General features: G+C 68.0%; 2 protein-coding genes across 10 annotated transcripts in view; both read right to left on the bottom strand.

Annotated features, from left to right (window-relative positions):
• Nucleotides 1–331: 331 nt before the first annotated feature.
• Nucleotides 332–6,854, bottom strand: MAPK11 (mitogen-activated protein kinase 11). 6 transcript variants are annotated; one of them, XM_036237756.1, is made up of 12 exons: nucleotides 6,700–6,805; nucleotides 4,101–4,166; nucleotides 3,968–4,026; nucleotides 3,775–3,886; nucleotides 3,670–3,699; nucleotides 3,523–3,570; nucleotides 3,335–3,449; nucleotides 2,960–3,031; nucleotides 2,643–2,722; nucleotides 2,125–2,203; nucleotides 1,892–2,032; nucleotides 332–1,554 (listed from the first exon to the last, which is right to left on the bottom strand). In XM_036237756.1, the coding sequence occupies exons 4-12, from the start codon at nucleotides 3,865–3,867 to the stop codon at nucleotides 494–496; spliced, it is 1,719 nt and encodes a 572-aa protein (XP_036093649.1). In that variant the 5' UTR covers nucleotides 3,868–3,886; nucleotides 3,968–4,026; nucleotides 4,101–4,166; nucleotides 6,700–6,805; the 3' UTR covers nucleotides 332–493. The 6 variants fall into 6 exon arrangements, with proteins under 6 accessions (XP_036093649.1, XP_036093650.1, XP_036093648.1 ...); XM_036237757.1 differs by lacking the exon at nucleotides 6,700–6,805 and adding an exon at nucleotides 6,327–6,372; XM_016125351.2 differs by having other exon boundaries at nucleotides 1,341–1,552; nucleotides 1,859–2,032; nucleotides 4,101–4,230; nucleotides 6,700–6,853.
• A 4,060-nt stretch (nucleotides 6,855–10,914) lies between these two features.
• PLXNB2 (plexin B2) overlaps nucleotides 10,915–26,293 on the bottom strand; it is a 28,203-nt gene continuing 12,824 nt past the window's right edge. For 2 of the 4 annotated variants that reach the window (XM_036237764.1, XM_036237765.1), the window contains 36 exons: nucleotides 23,402–24,481; nucleotides 22,896–23,078; nucleotides 22,664–22,792; nucleotides 21,921–22,021; nucleotides 21,683–21,809; nucleotides 21,206–21,359; nucleotides 20,361–20,475; nucleotides 20,166–20,274; nucleotides 19,953–20,087; nucleotides 19,419–19,514; nucleotides 19,027–19,108; nucleotides 18,785–18,945; nucleotides 18,513–18,661; nucleotides 18,204–18,312; nucleotides 17,919–18,055; nucleotides 17,574–17,744; nucleotides 17,046–17,175; nucleotides 16,736–16,963; nucleotides 16,462–16,638; nucleotides 16,217–16,356; nucleotides 15,965–16,065; nucleotides 15,631–15,860; nucleotides 15,339–15,520; nucleotides 14,956–15,022; nucleotides 14,711–14,857; nucleotides 14,170–14,326; nucleotides 13,962–14,062; nucleotides 13,785–13,869; nucleotides 13,501–13,655; nucleotides 13,249–13,409; nucleotides 12,993–13,140; nucleotides 12,431–12,495; nucleotides 12,246–12,321; nucleotides 11,872–11,946; nucleotides 11,646–11,783; nucleotides 10,915–11,561 (listed from right to left, as the gene is read on the bottom strand). In XM_036237764.1, the coding sequence (XP_036093657.1) occupies nucleotides 11,679–11,783; nucleotides 11,872–11,946; nucleotides 12,246–12,321; nucleotides 12,431–12,495; nucleotides 12,993–13,140; nucleotides 13,249–13,409; nucleotides 13,501–13,655; nucleotides 13,785–13,869; nucleotides 13,962–14,062; nucleotides 14,170–14,326; nucleotides 14,711–14,857; nucleotides 14,956–15,022; nucleotides 15,339–15,520; nucleotides 15,631–15,860; nucleotides 15,965–16,065; nucleotides 16,217–16,356; nucleotides 16,462–16,638; nucleotides 16,736–16,963; nucleotides 17,046–17,175; nucleotides 17,574–17,744; nucleotides 17,919–18,055; nucleotides 18,204–18,312; nucleotides 18,513–18,661; nucleotides 18,785–18,945; nucleotides 19,027–19,108; nucleotides 19,419–19,514; nucleotides 19,953–20,087; nucleotides 20,166–20,274; nucleotides 20,361–20,475; nucleotides 21,206–21,359; nucleotides 21,683–21,809; nucleotides 21,921–22,021; nucleotides 22,664–22,792; nucleotides 22,896–23,078; nucleotides 23,402–24,469 (5,556 nt within the window). In that variant the 5' untranslated portion in view covers nucleotides 24,470–24,481 and the 3' untranslated portion in view covers nucleotides 10,915–11,561; nucleotides 11,646–11,678. Of the gene's footprint in view, nucleotides 11,565–11,645; nucleotides 11,784–11,871; nucleotides 11,947–12,245; nucleotides 12,322–12,430; nucleotides 12,496–12,992; nucleotides 13,141–13,248; nucleotides 13,410–13,500; nucleotides 13,656–13,784; nucleotides 13,870–13,961; nucleotides 14,063–14,169; nucleotides 14,327–14,710; nucleotides 14,858–14,955; nucleotides 15,023–15,338; nucleotides 15,521–15,630; nucleotides 15,861–15,964; nucleotides 16,066–16,216; nucleotides 16,357–16,461; nucleotides 16,639–16,735; nucleotides 16,964–17,045; nucleotides 17,176–17,573; nucleotides 17,745–17,918; nucleotides 18,056–18,203; nucleotides 18,313–18,512; nucleotides 18,662–18,784; nucleotides 18,946–19,026; nucleotides 19,109–19,418; nucleotides 19,515–19,952; nucleotides 20,088–20,165; nucleotides 20,275–20,360; nucleotides 20,476–21,205; nucleotides 21,360–21,682; nucleotides 21,810–21,920; nucleotides 22,022–22,663; nucleotides 22,793–22,895; nucleotides 23,079–23,401; nucleotides 24,482–26,293 lie in introns of all 4 variants that reach the window. The other 2 variants (XM_036237763.1, XM_036237762.1) reach the window with 2 other exon arrangements.

Consider the following 26,293-nt stretch of genomic DNA (forward strand, 5'->3'; position numbering starts at 1 on the left):
AAGCCGTTCCTCTCTCCCTACCCGGCCTTCGCTCCCAGAGACCCCCTCACGGTCCCCCAGTGGATTCCCTGAGTGAAGGGGCAGGTCTGGATCTGAGCCAGGTCCATTTGCGGGAAGCCATCACACACTGCCCGCCCCCCACAGAACCCACGGGGCTGGGTGGAGCAGAGAGGGTGCTGCAGGCGGCTCGTCTGACTTGGGACTCAAGGGATCTGGCCAGTGTAGGGGTCAGGTGGGGCCGGGCCAGCTGGGGCTGTGATGCACAGAGACTTGGCCACCCCCTCCCAGCCGTGAGAACAGCAGGACAGCACCTGGAGCCTGGCACACAAGCTGAACGACGGAATCTCCTTTATTGTGGAACCCTGGTGCAGACACTTGACACCCAGATCCCCCGGGGCCTGTGAGGTAGGACACCCCCGATGCACTGACAGAAAAGGTCCTCGAGGGAGGACCACAACCCTCGACACGTGCGAAGCAGGGTCCTGTCCCAGAGTCACCAGGTCAGCTCCCTTCTGGAAGGAAAAAGGAAGAGGGCCGCCCGCGGACCGGAGCACCCCAGCTGTCGGCCGCAAGGACGGGGGGCAGCCTCTTCATCAGCTCGGGGCCAAGGCCCAGAGTCCGAGTCCAGGTCCACATCGGTGTGTGCCAGCCCTCTGAGTGCCCCCCAGCCCCCCGTGTGCCAGCGCCCCGGCTGGCACTGCACCCCCACATCTCTGAAAACCAAGGGGAGTGCCCGGCCGAGGCTCGCGTGCTGATTCTCTGTCCACCTGAGCCCCTGATGTGGTGCCCAGCAGGATCTCGGCACCCCATGGCACCAGAAGCGGGGAGAGGGGAGGCAAGTATAGCCAGCCCACCTGGGCCTTCCACAGACACATGCCTGCACACGCCTTGACATGCAAACGGCAGGAACACACCCTGGGGCACACGTGCCACACAGCGCAGAACTCGTGGCTCCAGGTGCATTTGCCGGTCCGACCCTCGGTGGCTGTCTCCACCCTGCCACCTCACGGAGAAGACCCTGCCCAGCTCCAAGGCCTTCAGATCTCAGCATCTCCCAGAGCAGCTCTGACCCCTGACACCCCTCCCTTTGAGTTTCCAGGGGGCCCTGGCTCTGATGCGCTGCCCCTAGACAGCCTCCTGGGACTAAGGAGACCTGGAGACAGACACACTCCCCAGAGGGACCCCTAGGCATCCAGGTCCCCAGCGAGGTCCCGAGGGAGACCAGGAGGGAACAAGAGGACTGAGGCAGTCCAGGACACTCTGCCCAGGCTCCTGTGCCCATGGCTTGCACAGGTGCATGCGGTCGTGCATTCACAGGTGTGCACAGGCTCCCACGAAGAGTGGCATGCGGACCAGGGGTCCCAGGCAGGGGGCTGCGGCTGCCCCTCATGGGAACCCGGCAGGCTGAGGAAGGGACAGGCAGGCTGAGGCCCCTCCTCAAGTTCTCGTGTGGCTGGCCAGCAGCATCCCCCTCACTGCCCGACCTCCAGGCTGACAGGCGGCTGCGGTGGCTCTGGGGGCTTGAAGCTGAGCACTTCCTGGTAGGTGAGCTCTGAGGGGTGATGGGAAAGGTGAGCACATGCTGCCGCGGGCCCAGGGCGCCCCGCCTGCTTGTCTGGTGCCAGGCTCCCCGCCAGGCCCATCACCCTTCGAAGGCAGCCTCAGGCATGGGGCTTCCCGGGCCTGCCCTGTGCTGCCCCTCGCCTCTGCTGGACACACAAACCCTATCTTTACCAGCCCCGCTCCCCCGAGACTGGGCACTTCCTTCGGGAAACAGGCAGCGGGCAGTGCCTGGCCTCCGTGAGAAGGCAGCCCTCAGGCCCCCGGGCTCTGCCTCCCGCCGACCTCCCCAGCCCACCCTTCCACTCCTCCAGAGTGTGGTCCTTTGTCTCCACGCTGTCGTCGTAGGGCTCAGCCTCGGGCTCATCGTCCGGGTCGTGGTACTGGCTGAAGTAGGCGTGGCCCAGGGCCTCGGCTGCACTAACCCTCTGGTCACTGTCCAGCACTAGCATCCGTCCCAGAAGGTCCACAGCTGCAGAGTGGCGGTCAAGGCGGCGGCTAGGGGTCAGCTCTGCATCTGGGGCCAGGCGTGAAGCCCAGCCCAGACCCAGGGCCTATCCTCACCCAGGGGGTTGGCGCCGCGGAAGATGCTCCTGAGGTCCTTCTGGGGCACGGGAGGCAGGGACTGGACGTACGTCCGGGCCTGGGCGCACGGGAAGAGCCTGAGGGGGCTGCTCACCTGACCTCCCCCGGCCCAAGCTGAGCGGGGCTCGCTGAGAGAAGCCCCTGCTTTCACTCGCTGGACCGGGCCTGAGCAAGGGCCTGCACAGACCCACTCCGATCAGGTGGCTCTGGCACCTCACCCGCGATCCCTGCAGGGCCCGGGCCGCGTGCTGCCCCACTGCCCTTGGCCAGGGCTCTGTTGTCGGTGCTGCGATTTTGCCCTCGCTGGCCCTCAGGCCGGGAACGTCTTCTGTTCACCTGCTCCCACGGAGGGGTCAGGCGCCTGCCGTGGGTCCACCCTGCCACTGCGGCTCCTGCCTCCCTCTCCCCGCCACAGCGCCCAGGCCCCTCCCACACCGCCCTTCCCCCAGAGCGCCTGGGGCTTGGTCAGCAGAGGAAGCCGCTGGCTGGTGACTCACATGTTCCGAGGTCATCTTTGCCAGGACTTCAGGGCTGGGTGTGCCCACCACCTCCATGATGCGCTTCAGCTGGTCGATGTCTGCCCGGCTCAGGAAATGCCCCCTGGCCAGGCGTGGACCTTCTTAGGCCCCCGGACCCCAGATCTTGGGGCCCTGCCCAGAGCCTGCTCTACTACAGCGGACCCTGAGCCCAAGGTGGCATGGCAGGGGGCAGAGGAGACAGGACTGGCCAGAAGGTCTGGAGCCCATCTCTCTTGACTCCCACCCTGCAGGAAGGGACCCTGACCACTCTCCTCCCCAACCTGGGCCAAGGATACAGTCCCCTCCTGGGAAGAGAGCCTTTCCCTGCAGCAGCTCGGCCATGATGCAGCCCACAGACCAGATGTCCACTGCCGGGGGTGAGGGGGGACGCTTCCATCAGCCTGTCTGCCCCAAGTCCCTCCTCAGATGAGCAGTCCCCTCCCTCCCTCCTCTAGACACAGCCCGGGGCAGGGGAGGGAGTTGGCCCGACACCCACCATAGTCTGCCCCTCTGAAAGTCTGTTTTTGAGTGCTGGTCCCAGACCTGGTGGGTCCCCCAGGCTAGAACACCGCCATGTCCCTGGCTTCGAGGCCAGACGCTCCCCCCAGGCACCGGCACAGCTCTGCCCGGCGCCCGGCTCTTACGCCGCGGGCCGCCGCGTGGAGCTTCACCTGTCTGGTTGTAGTGCATCCAGTTGAGCATTATCTCCGGCGCGCGGTACCAGCGTGTGGCCACGTAGCCCGTCATCTCCTCATCGGCCTGGCGCGCCAGACCGAAGTCCAGGATCTGAAGCAAACCCCTGGGCTTCAGCACCAGCCGGCCCCGCTCCCCGCCGCCCCGCCCCCTCCCCGGGGCTCACCCTGAGCTCGCAGTCCTCGTTCACCGCCACGTTGCTGGGCTTCAGGTCCTGCAGGGCGCAGGGGTGTGAGCGCGGGAGGGGCGCGGCGGGGCCGCAGGCAGGCCGACCCTCAGACGCCCCCGCCCCCAGCCCCGCCTGCGCACCTACCCGGTGGATGATCCCGGCCGAGTGGATGTACTGCGGAGGGGGGTGGGGGAGAGGAGCTTCAGGTTCCCGCCCGCGCGCCAAGCCCCGCCCCCGCGCGGCGCCCACCTTCAGCCCGCGCAGCAGCTGGTACACGAGGAACTGGACGTGCTCGTCGGTCAGCGCCTGGCACTTGACGATGTTGTTCAGGTCTGCGCCCATCAGAGTGGTCACCAGGTACCTGGGGGCCGGGGGGCAACGGGGTGCGGCGTCAGGACCGAGCCCTCCGCCCTTTCCCCGGCCGCGCTCGGCCGCCGCTTACACTTCGCTGAAGTCCTCGATGGAGGCGGCGGGGGTGAAGACGTCCAGCAGCCCGATGACCTGGCGAGGAGGGGCGTCAGCACCGCGGCGCGGCGCAGGCCCGCCCACGCGCCCCGCGCGGGGTGCCGGCTCACGTTCTCGTGCTTCAGGTGTTTGAGCAGCCGCAGCTCCCGGTAGGTCCTCCGCGCATGGATCAGCGACTGAAAGGGGCGCGACAGCTTCTTCACCGCCACCTTCTGGCGCAGCCGCGTGTCGTAGGCCGAGCTGCAAGGCGGCGGGCGAGGCGGTCGGCGGGGCCCGCGGTGAGCGCCGCCCCAGGCCCGTCCCAGGGGAGAACTGTAGGCTCACAGACACCCCAGCCGCCACTCCTCCGTGGGGGGTGGGGGTCGCTCCGCCCTCCCCAGCTGGACCGCCGCTGTCCTCCCACGGGCGTTTGCTCCAGGCCCCGTCCAGGCTGCACCTGTCCGCCAGCGCCGTGCAGCGCAGCGACCCGGAATCCTGGAATCCTGACCGGCAGGCTCTGCATCGCCTCCTGTCCTGCTCCTTCCCCAAGAAGCAGCTCACGCTCTGCCGCACCCCTACAGGCAGGCCCGCCCAGCGCTCACCTGCTCCACCTGGGAGCCCCAGGGCAGGACCCGGATCTTCTGTCCCCTCACCCCAATGACTCGCACCCCAACTCAAGCGAGGCCGGGGGTGGGAATAAAACACCAGGAAAGCAGCCACTGGCTATTCCCACATTAAAAGGTCGTCCCCCACCACGGACCATGGATCCTGAGGCTTCTGGAGGGTTCCAGAGCCGCCTGCGAAGCCTCGGCATAGTCAGAACATGGAGGGAAAACTCGCATTACTTGTAGCCGTGAGAAACCGGACAGGAGGAAACGTCGCGCAGAGGGTGGTGTCCGCACCCACTCATCACACCCCCGTGCCAGCCCCAGCCCGCAGAGGTCCGGACCCTGCACCTCCACGCCTGTCTGCGCTGCACGGGGGACACGGCACGCGCTGGCATCAGCCTCAGATGCAAATGGTCCAGTCACCTCCCGCCCTCCCGAGGTGCCGCTGCCCGCAGGATGGGGGCCTGCTGAGCACAGCAAGCGCCTTCGCACAGGCTGTCCCCCCAGCTGACGGCCCCCCTTCCACTTCGCCTCCTGCCTCTGGGGTCCTGCCTCCCCTAGGAGTGAGCAGAGTCCACAGTTCCAGGAGCAGCTCGCGCAGGACCAGGTGGTGCTGAGGGACAGCCAGGTATGCACTTGGGGAACCTGAGCCCCTCCCCCTAGCCTATGGAAGCTCCAAGTCACTCCTGGGCTGGGAAGGAGAGTGTGCTCCCCCAGGTGGGACAGCAGATCCTTTTGCCTAATTGTATCTGTGCAGTGAGTGACAGGGCATTGGCCCTGAGTTGATGGCTTCATCAGAGGAACGTGGGAGCCCAGGAGAGAGTGGTCGCCTGCACTGGCCAAGTCAAGCTAAGTGCCCTGGAGAGAGACCTGGGCCTCCCTTGGGGAGCTTGACATTCATTAGGAGCTCCCAGAGGGTGCTTCTGGGCCAGAGGCAGTTCTAGCAGGGGCTCTGTCAGATCCCCCAGGGGCCACCCGCACACTGTCACTGGCCCTGTGCTTGTTCTTGATGTCTTAGACATGAAGACAGAGGCCTGTGGCTGGAATGGCTGAGATAGCCTGTCTGAGGCTTCTGATTGTGAGTGATAACGTGAGATCAGCGGCCGCGTTGGCCCCAAGCCCCCGCACCGGACTCCAGCCCTGGGCTTCTGGGAGGAGGGGCCGGTTCTGGGAGTCCCATTCTTAACCTGCCAGAGGCCCTCAAGGGCCCCTGCCTCCCCACCACCTGTCACCCCTGCAGCGGACAGCAGCCTTCTGGCACTGGCCTCGGTCAGGACCTCACTGGGTCCTGGGGCGGGAGGGGGGGCTCACCTCTCAACATCCACACCCACAATCAACCTCACGGTCAAGATTGCAAGTGACATGGGGCCTCCCTGCAACCACCTGACCCTGAGCTCCCTCCAGCTTCCCCACCTCCCAGGGGGACAGGCTGCAGCTAAATCTGACCCTCCTACACACTTCCAGATGCTGTCTGCTCTCCCTGGGCCCCAGGGCCGAACTGGGGCTGTGCTCTGAGCTTTCTCGGTTGGGGCCAAAATGGGGTGGGGCATAGACCCCTCCATCGGATGGTAAGGGTAAGGACAGGCATAACTGCTTAGGCTGAAACCTCATCCAAATTCCGAAACCTCTTACAAACCCGGGTGGGGGGTGGTGGGGGTAGAACCCATGGAAAGGCCTGAGGCCATCCTAAGGGGAGGAGACTTGCCCTTCCTCTAGCTGGGCTCTACTTTTTACAAAAAAAGTACCCACCCTAAGGAGGGGGCATCTGCCAGACCGGTGCTGCCAGAGCCTGGACAGAGGCGTGCTGGGGCATTCAGGGGCCTGGGAGACCCGCCCTTTCGCTGGCCGTGACGCCAGTGACGCCGCAGGATTCTGGCCTGGTGGAGGGCGCTCCAGCGAGGGCAGGGAGAGAGGACGACCCCTCTCTGCCCGCGAGCAGCGTCTGGTAGGAAAGTTTCCTTCCCGCCCTCACCCCGACCCCCCACTCAGGCCTCTGATCCGCGCAGGGCCCGGGGTGGAGGAGGGCGAGGCCCCTCCGCACGCTGGGAACCCCGCCGGGCGTGGAGGGGGCGCGCTCGGTTTCGCCCCGGCCCCTCCCGCCCGCTCTCCGCTCCGCCCCTACCAGACGGAGCCGTAGGCGCCGGAGCCCACCGGGCGCAGCCCCTGCAGCCGCTGCGGCACCTCCCACACCGTCTTGTTCAGCTCCTGCCGGTAGAAGCCCGCGCGCGGGCCCGACATGTCCGCCCGCGCCCACAGCCGCACCGGAGCGCGAGCCGAGCGCGTGGAGGGCGGTGCGCGGGGCGGGGCCGGTGCGGGATTCCCGGAGACCAGGCAGCTTCCTGCGCCCCCGAGGCACAACCGAGCGGAAACCGGCCCTCCTCTCTCCTCCGCGGGGCGGTCCCGCGGAGGACGGGCCCGCGCTGCGGGGGAAGGGACGGCCAGGGTCCGATTTATCGCGCCTCCCGCAGGTACCTCCTGAGGTCCACGCACCTCTCTAAACATCCGCCTGCGTTCTTTCCCCGCCCCGGCGCCGCCGATCTGCCGCACCGCCGCGCGCAAGACTCTGCTCGCCGCACCTGCCCCGCCGGCGTTGGCGCCAGCACCTCCTCTCTTGCCACCTCCCGTCCCGCACCCCTTCCTCCTGACTCTGGGCGCTGCACTTACAACCTCCTGGACCTGCTTAAGTCCACGCATCCCCGTACACACCTGCTCCAGGCCCAGCATCCCACCCCCCCCACCCCGCCCCCAGCTGCTCCCTCAGAAAGAAGTCGCACCCTCAATCGAAGAAGTCAGGGCAAAGCAGATATTTCTCATCAATACAGAAAACGCCACCTAATAACATCTAGGCATTCGGTTGAACGGGGGCCCCTCTGCGCTGGGCACAGGGTTGGGGCCTGGGCCAGCCCGGCCGCTACCCGCGGAGGCCGATGCGGCCTTGGTGGTGTGGCGCGCCTCCTGCGGACCTTCTCTGCTCTGATGTGGGCGGCCCAGCGCCTCCTGGGGAAACTGTGACCGCCAGGTCAGGCCTTGGGACGAGCCCTGTCAGGACCAGGGACAGCGGCGGCACCAGGGGGCCTTCGAGGTGTTGTACCTGTAGGGAGCTTTGCCCAAATGGGTCTTCTCTGCGCCTGGTACCTTCCCTCCTTCTAAAGCAGCCCCGTCAGCTGTCACCTCTTCCTGGAAGCCCGCCCCGACTTTCCACGGCACAGCGTAGTTCGCAGCCGCAGTCCCCAGGGGCCGCGGGCTCCTCACACCCCACCTCACTCCCGCACGTCAGCCCCGCAGGCTGCTCCACTCCGGGGCGCCCAGAGCGGCCTCGCCCGCGTCCGCCCAGCGCTCCGCGTCGGCGCATGTGCCCGTGCTCCCCATTTTACAGTGACCAGGGCTGGGAGAGCACTGCCCCGCGGGGAACTGCTTCCTGACACCTGCCCGAGGAAATGGCCTCTGTCAGGAGAGCGGGAGCAAACTAAAGCCTGAGTTTTTATGGAAATCTCCAAATGAAAATAAAACATGTCAGTGCAGGGCTGGGCAAACGGACACATCTGCCCCGCGAGCCCAGATCCCAGGAAGCCGAAAATCCAGGAAAGAAACGGGATCTGAGTCCCAGCCGCGCCCTCCTCAGTTTCCCTCTGGGAGCCAGCCGCCCCTCCCCCAGCCGCCCTCGCCGGGCCTCGGCGGCCCCGCCCTGGGGCGCCTTTCTCCGCCGGTCGACGTTTTGTGCGGAGTTAATGGAGCTTCAGCGAAAGCCGGGGGCGGGGCAGAGCGGAGCCGGGGCTGTGGGAACCCGGCGGCCAGGGCCACAGGGAGGCCTGGCCTTTGTCTGCACGCGCCGACGAGCCGAGCGCGTTCCCATGGCAACTGGCCCCGCCCCTGCTGGGGCTTGGCAACCCTGTGCTCTCCCGGGGTGGGGGCGTGAGGTGTCTGACCCCGCCCAGCCTTTCCCACTGCTCCCCCGGAATCCTGGCGGTGAGTGAGCAGAGCTGACCAGAGCGGAGCGGCCTCCCTGCCCGGCTCAGTGGGTCACGCGCGGTGGGGACCCTCATCCTTCAGCAACGTTCCCGCCTGCCCCAGGCAGACAGGTCCCGCCACTTTGCCTTCTGCAGAAGGCCAGGGCTGTAACCCTGCAGGGGAATGGCCCTGGAGAGTCCCCTGGGGGTGGCGGGAGGGAGCGCAGTCAGAGCAGGGCAGGTGGGAAAGCCCCCTGGAGGGGCGACTCGCCAGCAGAGCCGGCTCATTAAGACAGTCCTGCCTCTCGTGAACGGAGCTTAATTTAAGGAACAGAAAGGAGAGAGGTGTTTATGGGCAGAGGGGGGTGGCAGGCCGGTGGACAGGGGACGTGGTCAGGATTTTGGACTCCTGCTCTCGGGGCGATGGGAGCTCAGCCGCACATTTGCAGCGTCAGCCAGGCTGCGAGAGGACAAGCCAGCAGCAGCCGGAGAGGAAGGGAAGAAGGCCGGGGGAGGCTGCAGGCGCCGAAGGGCGGGGCCACTGCAATCAGGCCCTGGTCCCGCTCCGTCCTCTGACTCACTGTCACTCCCAGATACCGGGAGCCCAGCCCTTCTGTCCACGTCCACTGCCCCCTCTCCACCCACTCAGCAGCCCCTTGTGGGCTGGCCGCACTTCTCCCTGAGGCCTAACGAACTTCCCGAGATGCCAGTCCGAGATGCCAGTCCGGCCGGGGCAGGGGCGGTAGGGGGGTCCGGTGTTGCTCGCCGCTGGGACGATGCGGTTCCGGTGGGCCCCTCCCGCCGCTTCCCACCCACACCGACCCCTCAAGGCTGGCCTGCCCACCCCATGCATCCCGCGCCCGGTTCCCACCTTCCACTGGCCCCGTGAAAGGACAGCCCCTTTGTAAGCCTGTCCTCCGAGGGGGGCTCCCACCTGGTAGACCTGCAGCCCCTCCCGTCTCCAAGCTTCAGAGTGGAAGAGGAGGGTCTCACCGACTTCCCCATCTTCTTGGCAGGAGGAAGGGGGCAGAAGCGGCCTTCAAGGGTCCAGCCTGGAAGCCAGGTCTCCACGTCCCCCAAGCTCAGCACTCCCTGACCGTGCACCGCATCCCCCGGCTCTGGCCTGGCGGTACCTTGTTCGGATTCCTTTATCAGTTGGGTCTCTGAGAAATGGGGAACCCCGTGTGGGCCATAGCAGTGTCATTTCAGGGGTCCCTGGGTAGGAGGTATCAGTTGTTTGTCCAGTACCCCTTCCTTATCAGAGCTCCCCCCCTTGTCCCATGTGGCTTGAATGGGGCTGCCCCCATGCACAGTGGCTCCTGATCAGGGCCTAGCCCACGGAGGCTCCCCAGACAGTGACGTGGCCCAGGTGGAGGAGACACACACCAGACACGGAGCAGGACTGCAGCATCGCTGCTGCCCAAGGATGAGCCGGCGTGTGCTGGGAACCCGAAGACGTGAGCCCCTGCGTCCGGCCCTGCCTGAAGCTCGGTCGCCTCCTTGTGAGAGCCGTGAACCCACCCCCATGGGTTAGCACTCTGGCAGCACGAGGCTGGGGGCAGGCTCCGTCTTACCCCCTTTACTGCTACGTCACCCTAGTGCCCAGGACGGTGCGCGTAAGACGGCAAGGGGCCTGCCATTCCGATGCTGTGTGCAGCACGCGGGCCTGGTGGCTTCAGGACAGCATGCCTCAGTCCCCCCCTTTGTAGATGTACCCCCCCATCCCCAGGCTCCCAGACAACCTCCTCCCTTCGCTTACTCTCAGCTGTGGGGTCCTGGAGCCCTGCTTTTGTCCTGAGTCACCCTGGGGTGGTTCATGGGACAGAGAAGGAGCCCACTCTAAGGGCCTCACAGCCTCAGGCAGGAGGACGCAGGCCCTCTACCCCGGAGCCCCCAGTGTGTCACACTGGGGTCTGCATGCAGTAGGGGCTAAAAAAATGTGCACCGAGAGGACCCTGACCTCAGGAAGAAATAGTTCCATCCAAGACATCAAGGTCCAGACAGCTGATGCCACGCCTAGCTGCCCCTGACCCCACAGCTTTGTGGCTCAGCCCAGGAAGGCAGGCTGGGGGCTGTCTCATCCAGCTCAATCTCCTCTACTTCCTGGCACGGCGGGGCTGCCTCAAGACACCCCTTTGGAAGCACAAGCCGTTCCAGGATCCCCTTCAGGCCTGCGCTGCCCCCAGCCGTCCTTGCCCGAGGCCTCACCGCCCAGTCCCTGACCATCCTGTTCTCTGAGGCGGCAGCCGGTGTGCACGTGGGTTGCAGCCTTTGTACAACCCCTGTGGGCCTGGCCCAGAGGAACCGGGGAGGTGGGGGTGTGAGGCCACACAGGCCTGGGGGACAAAGGCAGTGTGTAGGCCAGGCCCAGGAGGAATCCAGCCAACCAGCAGCGTGAAAAAGACGGCTGTATTTGATTTACAATTAACAAGATTTACAAAAGGGGTGGGGTGGTCCCGGCAGGGCTGATCCTGGCCCCCCAGACCCAGGCAGGGCCTGCAGGACCGCCTGTCTGACAGGCCGAGACCAGGACCCCCAGTCTGCTGGGTCCTTCTGGTCGCCTGGGCCTCGACGTCTGACGTCCAGCTTGACCTTTGAGGTGGGGCCGCGGCTGGGAGTCCGCGGGAGAGCCGGCGCCCGCGGGCCAGGCCCGGTGAGGTCAGGAAGGCATCGTACCGCTTCTCCTCCCGTCCAGGCGGGCAGACGTACGGTCTGGGCGCTGGGTCCTGGGGCCGCAGGCACTCAGACCCCACCCAGGGAGGCCACGCCCAGGCGTGAGGCGGCTGCTGGTGCTCGGGAAGGGGGGCCTCGAGTCCCGACTGCCCCGGCGACACGGCACGGCGCCAGGGGCGAAAGGCACGTTTGCGATTTGCTCGGGAGGCTGCACTCGGAGAGGACGCCAGTGCTGGTTCTGCGGGAGGGGCTGGTGCTGGAGGGCGCCCGGACTATTGCTCAGGAGAAAGGTGCCACGCGGCTACAGACACTGAGGTGGGCACCCCACTTCACCCACTCGGACGCTCAGGGGCTCTTCCTTCCTCTGCTGGCGAGAGAGAAGGGCTGAGCCACCACCCCAGCCTCATTCCCCAGGGGCCGCCCCGCGCCGGCCCCTGGCATCACACACCTGTGCCCCGAGACTGGTGGCGAAGACCAGAGGTCAGAGGTCTGTGACCTTGTTCTCAAGGGCAGCTGCAATCTGCTGGAGACGGAAGGCCAGCTGCATCTTCTGGGCGGCAGGGTCCTCCTCCAGGGCGCTGATGATCTGAGGGAGGGTCACGTCAGGAGGGAGGCAGGCCCGGGAGGGGCTGCCCAAGTGTCCCCGCCCCGGGGAGACGGGAGACTGCCCCTACCTCGTCGTAGTACTTCTGAGTGTACTGGTAGAGCTGGTGCAGGGCCACGAGCGTGTTCAGGGAGTCTGTGTGAGCCTGGGCGGTGGGGGGGGGGGGAGGCAGCGTGACCCAGGGCCAGGCACACAGGGTTACGGTCTCGCAGCCCTGCAGCACAGCGTGGGCACGGACAGACACACTTCCCCACCCGTGCAGGTGCATGGCAGACACGGCCCCTCAGAGCTGGCACGACCCTCACCCCCACACGCAGGTGCCAGCCCATCTGCCCCCCCGCCCGCCACTCCTCTCCTGGGAGCACAGCGCACCCCGCTCTGCAGTGCCGTTTCAGCAGGGGGGCTTTGGGGAAGGGGCCGTCAGCATATCCCCGGGGCCCGTACCCGGGAAATCTCTGCCAAATGCGTGTTCATGTCCTGGTCGCTGACTTGCACCATCTGTCTGATGCCCTTGTAGTAACTGTGGGAAGGCGGGGGCAGTGGGTCCCGGAGGCCGGGCCCAGGCTGCCCACCAGCGCCCCCCCCCCCACGGGCCCGCCGGGTGGGGGCGGAGGGCGGGCGGTACTCACTCCTCCACCATCTTCTTGTAGGTGGAGATCTCCTTGGCATACAGCAGCTTGTTGCTGGGAGAGTCCTGTGGGGGTCGGAGCCCAGTGACACTCAGACCACATGGGCTGGCCAGTGTCACTGCCTTGCGCCCCGATGGGGCCAGGCCCGACCTGCTCAGGACACCTACAGACAAAGGAGGGCAGCTACCCGCCCAGCTGCAGACCGCCCGGTCTCCCGACCCTGTCTCTGTCTTGTAATTTGTGATAAGTCACCATCTCTGCCTGTGTAAAGGCAGGGTCCCCACAGGAAGAGGACTGAGCCTCAAGTTGCCAGAGGCCGGTCACCTGGGGACCCCCCAGGCTCTGCCCCCGCAGCCTGTTACCTTGCACCTGCCTTTCTACGGAGCCTCAGAACCAAAGGTGCACATGAACACCCCAAACAAACCTCCTGGCACTTCCCCCTAAACCGTCGTCCTAAGCCCCATCCCCGCCACGGTGTCCCCTGTGGACACTGCCCAGCCCAGCCCTCCTGGAGACGACCCGGCTCCCCTGCGCCCACCAGAGCTGCCACGTGGCCACTCACACGGCTCAGCTTGTGCTCCGTGCGTGTGCAGGCGTCCATGAAGGTCTGGGCGATGACCGACAGGGAGGCGTCCACCACCTCGTGGACGTGCACGTCGAATATGAAGTGGGGGTTCTTGAGGATGTTCACCCAGAACCGCAGCGGCAAGCTGGGACACAGCGAGGCGGGGGTGAGGGGCCGCCGGGGCGCGAGGGGGGGGGGAGGGAGCAGGGGCGGGGCAGCGGGGGGGCTGGGGGCGGGGCGGCGGCGCCCCCACCTGTTGGTCTTCCAGATGTGGATGGTGTCCTCGTCCTTGATGTCGTGCTTCTCCGCCTGCTCGTCCAGGAAGTCGAAGAAGTACTTGACTGCCGGCGGCACCGCGAACTCGGGCGCCAGCACGCTTTGGAAGAAGTTGTCCACGAACTGCTGCAGCGTGCCCTGTGCGCGCAGGGGGCTCAGGACCCAGGCCGCCGGCTGCCGCTGCCCCGCCCCCGCTCCCCCCCCCCCCCGCAGCCCGCGCCCCGCCCACCTTGACGGACAGCAGGCGGGTCAGGTAGATCTCCGTGATGGCCTTCGTGCGCTCCTTCTCCTTCACGCTGCCGCGCTTGCACTTGCCTTCCTCCACCTCCTCCGTGGGCCGCACCAGATGCCACACGCGGTTCTCCTCCTCCAGCAGGGCGTGGCCTGTGGGCGAGGCGCGCTGAGGGGGGCGGGGCCTGGGGCCTGCGGCCTGCAGGGATCCGCAGCTCCCCCCACCCCGCAGCGCAGCCCCAGGAGGACGCTCACTGGTCCCGGGCAAGGGCAAGGACTCACGCTCCCCAGGCAGGTCCTGCTGGCTGTCCTCAGGCTGCTGGGAGACCCCCACCTTGGACAGGATGAGTGTGGCTCCGTCCCGGACCTGCGGAACAGGGTCATGAGGGCGAGGCTTGGTCCTGTCCAGGCCAGGACTCCGTGTCCCCAGCAGCCACCCGCCCTCCTGCCCGCACTTACGTTGTAGTGCATCAGGGTGTTGATGCGTTTCCACCGCCCCTCCCGTTGAGAGGTCAGGTCCAGGTCTGACAGGATCTGGGCTGTGGACCCGGGCCGCCACTCTGTGGGAGGACACCACCCAGCTCTGGGAGCCTGGCCAGACCGCCCCCCGGGAGCCCCTCTACCCAGGGTCCCAAGGGCTGGGCCCCTGCGTGAGGACCGTGCTCACCGAGGACCACACTGTCAGCCTTGGGCCAGCGGGAGCAAGGCTGCGTGCGGTACACCTGGTCGATGATCTTCTCCTTGACCTGGGAGATGGTGTCACAGTTGAGGACCTTGACAGGGATGGCGTCGACTCCTTCATCCTGGACGATCACGCTCACCGTCTGCCAGGACACAAGAGGAAGGGCTGGTGGGCATGCCCTGATCCCTACTGCGCCCACGGCGGCCGGCCTCGCCCGTCACTGCACGCGCCGGCTCAGCAGGACAGAGCGGGGGACAGCTCCCAAGCATGCACGGCCTCTCCCGTGCACGCACTGGCTCACCACCAGTCACACCTGGTGTGCCCAGGCCCCTGGTGGCAGCTGGCTTGGGGTCATCGCACCTAGAGCCCCTCTCCAAGGCCAGCGTCAGGGCCCAGTGTCCCTGGGCCCCTCCTGGGCCCCGGGTGTGCAGCACCAGAGGGAGGGGGTGGGGGTGGGGGAGAGAAGCATCCAGCTCTGGCCCTGAGCCCAGTCGCACCGCCGAGCCTGGCCAGCCCCGGGGCTCACCAGGGGCGCATACTCCACGTCGTCCCCCAGCAGCCCCGTGTCGTTGAGGGTGTATTTGGCCTTCTTCTGCACGGCATCCACTGGCCCCTTCTCCACCTGATGCTTGATGGCCTTGAAGAGCTTGTACAGAGGTTCGCCGGCACTGTCCTGCAGCAAGGTGGCAGGCTCAGCCTCGGTGGGACGCCCACGCCCACGCGGAGGGCCTGCCCGGCGTGCCTCCCCACCCCTGCCTGCCGGGCGCCCACCTTCAGGTACTGGTACAGGCAGATGGACATCCAGTTGGACAGCATCCTCTCCACCACTGTCTCAGACCTGGAGAGCAGAGAGGTCTTGTACCGGGGCACCCCGAGTTGCTGCTAGGCCCAGCTGGCTCTTCAAGCACCCAGACCACCCTCCCCATCCAGGCCCTGGGTCCCCGTCCTGACCAAACACTTGTTACTCTTGGAGGCGCGTGTAGTACCCCATCCTACAGAGGGCTGAAGCTGAGGGGGGCAGCCAAGTGACCAGCAGAGACCCCCTGCTGCCAGGGACGCCATCTCAACTTCCCTCCTCCCTACTCAACCGCACCGATTGGCCCTGCAGGAAAACGGGTACCCCAGTGAGCCCCGCCCCGCCCCGCCCCTCGCACCTGCGCAGCATCAGCTTGGGGTTCTTGGCCACCACATACTGCTCCATGAGCTCCAGGAAGAGGGTGCGCATGATGTCGGTGTAGTACTCCAGCTTCCCGTGCAGGGCCACCGTCAGCAGTGACGCGAAGTAGACTTTGGCCCGGGCCGAAAACTCCCGCTGGTTCTCCAGGGTGTGGATGAACTGCGGGGACGGCCGGTCAAGCCCGCGCGTGCGCAGTGGGCCCCAGCTTCCGCGCCGGCCGCCCCGCCCCGCCCCGCCCGGCCCGGCCCCGCCCGGCCCGCCGCGCTCACGTTGATGAGGAAGGACTTGCTGTTGAGCAGGTTGGAGAACTGGTACAGCGCCTGCTCCACCACCGGCCGCCGCGACTCGGGGATGTCCAGCTTGCCCGTGATCATCACGTCCTTGTCGCCGTCCTTGGAGGGCAGGAAGAAGACGCGGTCCGTGTAGGTCTTGTAGTCCAGCACGGGGATGCCCGCCTCGTGCACGTCGCTCGTCTGGTCCTCCATCTCGATCATCAGGTCTGGGGGAAGACGCGGCTCTGGCCACTCTGCTGCCGCCCGCCGCACAAGGGCCCCCCCCCCCCCCCCCGAGCCCAGCCCAGCCCGAGGGCAGCCGGCACCCTACCCGTGAATTCCTTTTTGCAGCGGTCCCGGACGCTCTCCTCCAGGCCCTCCAGCTGGGACTTGATCTTCTCATACTCCCGCTCCGCCTGCTGGCTCTTCCTCCTGGGACACACGGAGGCTCCTTGGAGCTGGCCCGGGTCAGGCCGCGGGCGGCTCTGAGCCTCTGCCCTGTGCGGGGCAGTGCTGTGGCCCGAGGGCTGAGGCGGGAGTGGGAGGGGCTTGTGGGGGCCGAGGCTGGGGCGGGGGGTCTCACCAGTAGCAGTAGATAGACACGGCGATGATGACCACCATGGGCACCATGACCAGCGGCAGGATGAGGCCGAGCGGCACGTCGCTCACACGCGTGTCGTACTCCACGCGGCCCAGCACCCACTCCCGCGAGCCGAACTTCACCTGCGCGGAGGGGCGGGCTCAGCACGGCCGGTGCGGCTGAGACGCATGCCCAGTGGCCTCCCCTCCCTGTGCTCGCCGGGCCCCGCCCTCTGCGCCCACACGCACAATGAACTCCGGCAGGTTGTGGGCCGTGTCTCGCTTCTGCCGCCGCTTGGGCGGGGGCTGCACCTCTGGGGGCTCGCAGTACAGGTCGGTCTCCGTCAGCGTCTTCATGACGCAGCACTCGGCCCCCACGAAGGCCTTGGCCTCATGGAGTGTCATCGCCTTGTTCAGGTTGGTGCCCTGTGGGTCGAGGGTGCCACAGTGGCCGGGAGGGAATCAGGGACCCGGGGACTGGCCCAGCTCAGACCTCGGGTGACCCCGCGTGCGCCGTCCTCACCTCGGCATGGATGAGCTTGTTGACCTGCTTCCTTACGCCTCCCGTGAAGTTCTCGAAGGTGGGGTCGGCTACGTACTCAAAAGCCCCAGCCTCGGTCCTGAGCAAGGCGCGGTGCCCGTCCATCTGAATGAGCACCGTGAGGTTGTAGGCCTCGGGCTCCTCGGGGACGGCCGGGGACAGGAACACGACCCTGGAGTCATTGTGGAACTCGTACTCCGTGCCCACGATCTGCAGGGTGAGGCCCAGCCGTCAGGCCGCCCGGCACAGGCCCCAGCCCACCCGCACGGCCCCAGCTGGCTGCGGGACTGACCGTCACGGGCCGCAGGGGTCCGGCCTCCCGCCGCGGCTGCCAGGACTGCAGCGGCTCAGCTATGACCACCATGGCGAACCTCTGGATCAGGCTGAAGCCCTGCCCCGTGACGTTGATGCTCCGGCCGCCACTGGTTGGGGAGGGGGCCGCTGAGTGGGCACGGCCAGGCAGGGAGGTGCCCGGCCAGCTCCAGGTGGGCACCCTGCGGGGCTGGGGTCCCTGAGCCCGCTCTGCTCTTGGGCAAACATGCAGCCCTCGGGGGGCCCACGCCTGCCTGCCGTGGGGTGGGGTGTGCTCAGAGCACGTGCGAGCGTGAGTGCTTCCAGGGGGCTGTGGGCTCGCCTGACGGGGTGCCCAGGAGGCCGCTGATCTGGGGGTGCAGTGGGGTTTTCCAGAGGCTCCCCCGCCCCCTAGACCAGCCCTGCCACATCCTCACAAGCCCCGGGAGCAGAAGGAGCTGGGAAGGAACCGAGGTTGGGGTGGGGTGAGCTACCTGGCTGACCCTGGGAGGGGACAGACAGGCCACACCTGACAAAGCTCCGCAGCGGCTGGAAGGACAGTAGCACCGGGTTCTCGCGGTAGGTGAAGGTGACCCCGGGGCTGGGCACGTGGGAGCCCCCGTAGTGGACCTCTAGGGGCAGCTCCCCGAGGGCCGCCTGCGGGCCGGTGACACACTGCAGCTGGGCCCCAAACTGCGTCCTGGAGGCGAGGGATGCAGGTCAGAGTCGATCCCGCCCTGGGACCGACCCCGGCCCCGGGCTCGAGGGTCCGCGGGTCAGGTCGGTGGCACGGCCGCCTCCGGGGCAGGGTCACGGCCAGAACACCGAGGACCCGGGCGGACCGCAGACTCGCTGGCCGGCTGGCGACACTCACACTTGACAGGGGACGCCGCTGAGGGTCACGCGCACGTCCTCCTCGGAGCCCGTGTCCAGGTGCGTGCCGCGGATCGTCAGCGTGGTGCCGCCCGCCTGCGGCCCCTGCCTGGGCTCCACGCCGAGGGGCTCGGGCTGCTGGAGAGAGGCGGGGCACTCAGGTCGGGGCTGGCGGGGGACAGCGCCCCCCCACTCCCTGGACCCTGCCTACCGAGCAGAAGGAGGCAGGGGCACGGCCCACGCGGCCCGGCCGGGTCCCGGGGGTCCCCAGGGGTCCCTCACGTACCTGGTAGGTGAACTGAACGTTGGGGGGCGAATGGCCGAGCTTCCCGCTGATGTCCACCTCGACACCGCCCGTGGAGGGCGCCTCTGCGGCCTTGACGGCGCACACGATCCTGGGTGAGCAACAGGCAGGGCGGGGTGCTCTCAGGGCCCACCCCAGGCCCCGCCTGACGGGCGCGTCCGTGGGTGTGCATCCTGGGCACCCACACACGCCCGGAGAGTGTCCTTCTTCTCCATCCGCCTGGTCACCTAGCCCCCCTGGGGCGGGGACCGACCGGGCCAAGGGAGCCCTGGCCTTGGGCTGCCCACTCACCGGGTAGACACAGAGTATCGTCCTGGCTCAAAGGTGCAGTCCTGGCCGGCCACAGTGACCCTCTTCACGTCATCTGCTCTGACTCCCAAATTCGACCCAAGGATGGTGACACGAATGCCCCCACCCAGGGGGCCTGTCTCGGGCTGGATCTGAAAATCGGCAGAGCCCAACTGACCCGGCAGCTTGGGCGAGCCGGGGCCGTGCAGGCGGGCCGGGACCGGCTGCCGCTCCCCTGCTCCCCCGCTCCCCGCTGGGAGGCCCGAGGGGCTCACCCTGGTGATGACAGGCGGCGGGCACTCGGAGGTGGCGTTGCTGCACAGGGCCTCGTACACGCACCTGCCCTGCCCGCCGCACCACACGCACTTGTAGGCGGGGTCGGCGGCCAGGCACAGGCTGCAGTCGCTGCGGCCAAAGGAGCAGTTGTAGAGGGTCACTGCGGAAGGAGAAGCCAGCGGTCACCAGCGCCGCCCCGCGGCCCACCCCTCCCCCGGCCCCCCGCCCCCGCCTCGCCCACCTCGGAGCTTGCTGTCGATGTTCTTGTCATAGGACTTGACGAACAGGTGCAGGGGCAGCGTCTCGTTGCCATCATGGGACAGCTGGGGGCACACCCAGGGACAAGCTGCACCCCCTGCTCCCACCCACGCCCCAGAGGGCCACCGCTGTGGCCGCTGTCGCCCCTGTGTCCTGTCGTGGCTGAGGGACAGCAGGGGAGGCTTGACCCTCAGACAGCCCCCAATCGCTCTGGTTCCAGAGCACAGGACAAGAGGCACCCCGGGGCCACGCCTGCCTAGCCGCAGCCCCGGCTCCCTCTGCAGGGCGGGGCTCACCCCGCCTGCCCTCTACCCAGCCCTCAGGCCCTGCGGGCAACCGGGGCCCAGCAGCCCGGCCGCCCCCTGCAGGCTGTACCTTCGGAGTCCGAAAGATAAAGGTCCCTGGATTCTGTGTGCTCTTCACGGTCGCCTCAAACTCGATCAGGTCACTGCCCACCTTCAGGGAGGGGCCCTACAAGGCCGGCCAGTCAGGACGCCTGAGGGGCCAGACCCCCGCCGCCCTCCCGAGCCCGCACCCCGGGCCGGCCTGGGTGCTGCCATCCCCCTGACCACCCCCAGGCACAGTCAGAACCCGAGCACCCCGCCCTGCTGCCTCCTCACCAAACGGCACCCCACCGCCCAGCCCCACAACACCCCAAACTCGCCCGTGGGCTCCGGGCCCGTCAGAATGCCCCACACGCCCAGACCTGCCTGCCTCCTGCCCCCAGTACCGCACACACTGAGCCCTGAGCCAGGATGGCCGACGCAGGGCCCGGGCACCCAACTCCATGTTTGCAGAATGCGGCTCTGGACGAGGCGCTCGGCCGCTGCCACCCGGCAGGCCCTGCGGGGCCCAGGCCCGCCGGCACGGGTCAGCCCCCGTCCCTGGGGCGGCACCCCAGCCCCTCACCTTCACCGTGTCCAGGTTCTTGCCCTGGAAGGTCATGTCCGTGTCCAGGTTCTTGCCCTGGAAGGTCACGTCCGTCTCGTGGTTCATGGGGATGACCAGCGGGACGGGGTTCAGGAACTGGGGGCAGCTGTCCTCCTGCAGAGGGGCGGGCTGGTCAGGGTCCGCCGGGCCGTGGCCGAGCGGCCCCGCGCCCTCGCAGCCCCGCGCCCTCACCATGTGGGCCGGGACGATGCCGTCCTCGGGGCTGGGCGAGGCCTCCCGACACTCGTGGTAGCGCAGGTCCCACTGGCAGGTCCAGCGGTTGCTGGCACAGGAGATGCACCTGGGGGGGGCGGGCCGTGAGGGGTGCCGGGACGGCGGCGGGGGTGGGCGGGAGGCGCTTGGGGAGTAGGCAGGCGCGGCACTCACGGCAGGTTCTCGGCCAGGTTCATGGCCTTCTGGCAGTCGTAGAAGGGGTACAGGTGGGAGGTGAGGAAGACGCTGCCTTGTTTGAAGAGGAGCTGGATGTTCACAGCCACGTGGTCTAGGCAGCAGACGGGGACAGTGTCAGGCGGGGCCAGAGTACGAGGCTGGCACGGGTGGGCGCGAGACAGGAAGCCTCGGTCCTCGTCCCATCACGGCTTCCGACGGGCCATGGAGCACGGAGCCAGAGGCCGACGTGGAGCCCTGGGCTGCGGGTGGGGCCCGACCTGCCACCCACCGCCAGATGCTGGCTGGGCCGCCCGCCCCCGAGGCTCTGCGTGCTGTCCGCGCAGGGTCCTGCGGTGTCTGGGGCAGAGAACCTGCCAGGTCCCTGCACGTGACTGCGCGACTCCCGCCTGCACCAGCGGCTGCCCTCCACTGGCCCGCACTGGGGGCCCCGCCTCTGGGGACAGCCCCACCTGTCTCGAGCCGGACAGGGTGGGGAGGGCGAAGGGGCTTCCGCCCGGGCGCCGGAGCCCAGGGCCTGGCACACGTGCAGGCGGTGCCGATCGAAGGCGGTAAAGGAGCAAAGTGAAAGGGATCAGAAAAGTCGCCCTTGCCGGCGGCCTCGGGGTGGGGGCGAGTGCAAACTGCTCGGCCCACGCAGCTCAGGGCACCCAGAAGTGGGGCTGCCTGCGGACCTCTGCCCGGCCTCGCCCTGGCGGGTTCCGTCTGCGCCCGCCCCCTTCCTCAGCACGCACGCCGGAGCTGGGTCACAGGCGGGCTCACGACCCCGCCACGCAGAGGGAGAAGGAGCGAGGGCAGCCGGCGGCTGGAGGGTGGGGCCTCACCCTGGCCGGGCGGCGTGCCGGGGATGCTGCTTGGGGAGTCGCAGGTGACAGTGTCCCCTTCCACGCCGGCCGAGTGTGGCGGAGAGTCACCGAACAGGCACAGCAGCTCGTCGTCCTTGCCGAGGGCTGGGAGGGGACTGACGGTCAGCTGCACCTAGGGAAGGCCACGTGGGGCTCATGCCGGGGCCCCCTGCCCAACCCTGGGAGCTGTCAGCGAGGACACCCCACCAGGGCACTTGTGCTGAGGCTCATGCTCCCCCCGGAGGACCTGATGCCCACTGTACCCAAAACAGGCCCTACGTGGTCACCCCCGCACCCGAGACAGGCCGGCCCTGGATCCACAGGGGGCAGGGGGACCCCACAAAGCACAGGCTCCCCATGCTTCGGCTCGGCACACAGAGCCCAGGCCAGGAGTGAGACACCGAGGGTCTCCTGCCCGTCCCCACAGCTCGGGCAGCAGCGGCCCTCGCCACGCACCTTCCCCCGGGCCCGACGGCTCATGTTCTGCGGCTGGGCCCCCGTGACAGCCACACAGGACTCCTCACGGCTCCACAGCCAGTGGCCGCTCTCCTCGGCCCGTGGGCACTTGGCCCTCCTGGTGCATCTGCAGGAGCGGGGGACAGCTTCAGTCCCGGTACCGGTTGGCCCGAGGGCATAGCCGTGCCCCCCCCCAGGGCCCCAGGGTAGGCGGCGGCCCCCAGACCCCGGTGCTCACCGCCCCTCGACGACACACCAGCCGCAGTAGGGGTCCTGGGAGCTCAGGCACTCTGCACAGGCCGCGTAGCTCAGGCACTCCTGCACGGGAAGCCGGAACACCTGGGGCAGCAGGGCGGGGGGCGGGGTTGCGGCCTCCAGAGGTGACGGGCCAGCTGGCGCGAGGGCCTCCCTTGGACCCCAGACTTGACCCCACCTGGATCTCTGAGCCTTAAACGCCTCACACGCCAATTCAAGGCTCGCCAGCAAGGGCCCCGCGTAGTGGCTGCGTGCCAGGCTCTGCGTGGCCCTGGCCAATGGCCCAGTGGTCGCCCCTGCCCAGGCCCTGTGGCGCGAGGTCCCAGGGAACCAGCGTCCTGTGTGGCGCCTCCCTGTGCTGGCCCAGGCCCTCTGATCCCCCCCTCCCTGTGCAAGGACACTAGCTGTCCCCGGTGCTCCCAAAGCTGGCTGGAGGGGCCCTTACACCAGCCCCACTGTGGGGCGGGGCAGGGCGGGGCTGGCCTGCGTCCCACTGTCTGAGCTCACAGAGGCTGCCCAGGGCCTCTTGCTGCCGTCCACTCATGGGGGAGCCCCACTCGGAGCGCCCACCCAGCGCTCCCCCCTCAGGGTGGGTCTGAGGCAGGACCAGAGACAGGACGGGCAGGAGCAGTACTGCGGACCCAGGACAGAGACGCCGCCAGCACTCCTCCCCACGCTCCCCGGCCCTACCCCAACGGCCGGCCGAGGCCCCGCCCCCTGGCCTACCTTGTCGTGGGTCATGGCGTACAGACTGGCCAGGTCTGCAGACAGCACCAGGTCCTGCTTGACCCTCTTGTTGCGCTCCACGAGGATGGAGCCGTACTCCACGGAGCTGCCGTTCGGGGCCAGGTACACCTTCGGGCACGCGGGCAGGTGCGTGAGGGTGCGCGGGGTGGGCCTGGCCGACGGCCCCTGCAGCACGGGGCCCCTCCAGCCCCAGCCCTGCCCCAGGCCTCACCTTGAGGACCTGGCCGTCCGAGGTGCCCAGGAAGGCAATAGTGTGGTTGTTCTCAGTGGTCACCGTCACAGCGGTCAAGTTCAGGCCTCCGCGCTGCAGCACGGCGCTGGCCGTGAGTCCCTCGCGGCTGCCCAGGGGGTAGGGCAGGTGCTCCGAGCCACACAGGAAGCTCTCGCTGGCGCCCTGTGGACCGCGGCGTCAACAGTGGGCACAGACACCTGCGACCCACTGCAGAGGCCTCTCCGCACTAAGGCCCCTGGCACTCTGGCCCCACGCACGTCCCCAAGAACAAGGGCCGCACAGGCAGGGACCTGCTCACTGGCAGGAGTGAGCGAACGAGGTGGCACCCCCGTGTGTGCAAAGGCTCACGCCCACCCAACGTGACACACTGCACACGTGTGGCTTCTCACAGGCCCTCGCGCCCAGGCGGGGACTGGGCCAGGCCAGCCAGCAGCCGCCACTCACGGACCCACGCCTGGTGGGGGGAGCCCGTGGAGACCACGTACCTGCCAGTGGCCGTCACACTGGATCTCGCCATGGAAGGGCTTGTAGAAGACGTCGCGGCCCGCCTCCCGCGTGCCCGTGTAGCAAGCGTCGCGGATGGCCTGCATCTTGGCGTGCACCTCCTTGAGCGGGAACAGACAGAGGCCTGCCCGAGGCCCCCCGCCTCGCCGCACGTCCCTGCTGAAGACGGCGTAGAGCACCCTCCCGGCGCCGGAGGAGGCCACGGAGGCCGCCAGGCAGGTGCTGAAGGGCTGGGCGTCGCCGGGGTCCAGGCACTGCAGGTCCATCTCCAGGTAGGAGTAGTAGGAGGGGTCGTGCTTGCACATGCGCGCCAGCAGCGTGCGGTTCTGGGGCGGGTGCTTGTCCTGCTGGTTGAAAAGGAAGAAGACGTAGCGGCTGTCCTCGAAGGCGGCCACGAACTGCTGCGTGTTGATGGACAGGTAGCCGGCCTTGTAGGTGGCGTGGTCCGTGTAGGCCTCGAAGGCCTCCCTGCCGTGGGCCCGGTCCAGCAGGCGGGTGCTCACGATGACGCCGTTGTCGTGGGGGCCGTTGCCTTTGCCCACGAACAGCACGCGCTCGCCGTCGGCGTCCGTGGCGCTCACCAGCCCCACCGTGGCCACGCTCTCGTCGTTGCTGGCCACGAAGGACTTCTCGCCGCTGCCGTCCTCGTAGAAGAGGCGCGTGGAGATGTTGGCCAGGGAGCGCAGGGCGCAGATGCCCTTGAAGAGGCTGCCGCACTCGACGAGGCGCGCCCCCGGGGGGTCCAGCAGCAGCAGCTGGTTGACGTTGTCGGTCAGCACGGCCTCGTGGCACTGGCTGGCCTCGATGGGCGGGGTGCACTTCTTGTGGTCCAGTGCCGGCCCGGTGGCCGCCTGCTGCTCCAGCCGCAGGTCGGCACTCAGCTGGTAGAGCGCGTTCACCGCCCCCAGGTACACCACGCCCGACGCGTTATCCACCACCAGGTGGTTGAGCTCTGTCTCACTGCGGAAGAAGTCCAGCTTTCCCGGCCGCAGGCCCGCGCCCGTGCCCACCAGGCCCAGAAGGGTCAGGGCCCAGAGCTGCCGAGCCATCACCCCGGCACCCTGCGGGAGAGCATAAGGGTCAGGAGAGCCCCAGCCTGGAGGACCCGCCCACACGGGAAGCCCCCCAGGAAGGTCTCGCTAGATCCCCATTCTAGACCCTGCCCAGATGACCAGAACGCAGCCCAGGGAGGGTCATGGCTGCCCCACGGGCCCCGAGCGCCCAGTCCTTCCCCGCCTTCCCATGCGCTTGGCCAGGCGCCCCCACTCACATCTCCAAGGCCACTTACCAACCCTTCTCAAGAAGTTCACCTTGGAGTCTCCCCCATGACCAGGGCCAGGCCGCACACCTGATGCCGCAGGCATGAGTGCGACCTGCGCCCTGGTCCCCACTTCCAGGTTCTCATGGCACCCACAGGTCCAGCTCCAAAGGCACAGAGCACCTCCTCCAGGGAGTCTCCCGGCCACTCCTGCACATGCCCACCCCACACCCATCACCCTGAGAGCTCCAGGTGATCAGAGGGGCACCGCGCCCAGAGCATGAACCCCAGGCTGACCAAAAGGCCCCAGAAAGGTAAACAGGTGCACCACACGCCGGTCAGACACCTGACTCAGCACGTGTCGCCATCTGACGGGAAACACAGCTGAAGGGGAGCCGGGCCAACCACGTGGGTCGGAGAAGGTGCCCAGCAGAACCGCGGGGCTGCAGCCGGCCCCGCCTCCCGGCCCCCTGCCCCCGCCCCCTCCCCGCGGCGAGCCAGTGAGGACGCACTGCGCAGCCCGAGGCTACCAGGCCCGAGGGGGGGAACCCCGGCGTCTGCATGCAGGCGTCTCTCCCCGCACGTGGCCCTGTGCGTGCTCAGGGCCACACACGTGTCCGCGTGTATGAGGGATGCGCTGGGCTGGGCCCGGGACCCCACACTGGAGGAGGACCCAGAACACCGACGTCCCCCCTCCCCAGCTCAGCCTCGAGGCCTCTTCCACCTTGTGGTAGTCCCTTACCCTGTCACTCGTGGGACCCCACTCTGTCCTGTCGGAACCCGCCCAGACCGACCTCCACTGCCGCCCCCACAGGCTCCCCTCTCCCGGTGTGGGCATGAGCCCCCACCCCTGAACCGACTACAGCCTTCCCTAAGGGTGCCTGCGCCTGGCAAGACACCCAGGCCAGCCTGGCCCACGCCACGTGCCGAGTAGGGCTACACCCCGCTGTGGCAGACGGAGACGAGGGACCCAGGCCCTGGCCTCCCAGGCTCCCGGCACAGGCCAGCCTGCACATCCAGAGTGCCCGGCACACCCTTCGCGGCCGCCTCACGCGCCACCTCGCTGGAGTCACTCTTATTCCCTCGAGGTTACTTTTCCAGTCCCCTTCGGTGCCCCCTGCCCTGCGTCCCTCTCCTCTGGGAAAGCAGAAAGGGGTCTGCCCTGGTCCACAGCCAGGGTAGGTGCTTCCCCGGAGCTCTGGCTTTGGGCAAAGCCGTGTCCACTGTGACGGGCTGGCTTTTCCTCAGGGACCCTCGGTTCTCACATCGAGGCAGCTTCCTTTTTTTCTGGGCCACTAGGAGCTCCCCTCAGCTGGGCAGCTCCTGCCTCTGCACAGAACCCCCAGCCTGCGCTGGAGGGGCTGGCCTGAGGGTGTCCAGGAGGGGCAGCGGCAGGGACCTGGGAAGGAGCCCTTGCTGTCTGGGCGGTGCCAGGGGGAGGTGCAGGCGGACGGAGGGAGGTGTGCTGGGGGACCCAGGGTCACCCCAGGCCTGGCCAAGACGCGAGTGCCCAGGCAGGAAGGTTTCACAAGCACCTCAGGGCTGTGGGGCAGGACGTGCAGCCCTCCGGGGAGGGGGCCCTACCATCTCAGACTCCGCTTGGCCGTCTGTCTAG

Source organism: Rousettus aegyptiacus, unplaced genomic scaffold (assembly GCF_014176215.1).
Source record: "Rousettus aegyptiacus isolate mRouAeg1 unplaced genomic scaffold, mRouAeg1.p scaffold_m13_p_2, whole genome shotgun sequence".
NCBI lineage: Eukaryota > Metazoa > Chordata > Mammalia > Chiroptera > Pteropodidae > Rousettus > Rousettus aegyptiacus.

Bases quoted from the DNA above. Each gene is read 5' to 3' on its own strand.
- MAPK11 (XM_036237755.1), bottom strand. From the start codon at position 6,815: ATGTCGGGCCCGCGCGCGGGCTTCTACCGGCAGGAGCTGAACAAGACG. The intron at 3,887-3,967 runs GTAAGCGGCGGC...CCCGGCCCCCAG, and splicing joins ATCGAGGACTTCAGCGAAGT to GTACCTGGTGACCACTCTGA. The intron at 1,555-1,891 runs AGACAAAGGACC...CCATCACCCCTC, and splicing joins GCCCTACGACGACAGCGTGG to AGAGCTCACCTACCAGGAAG.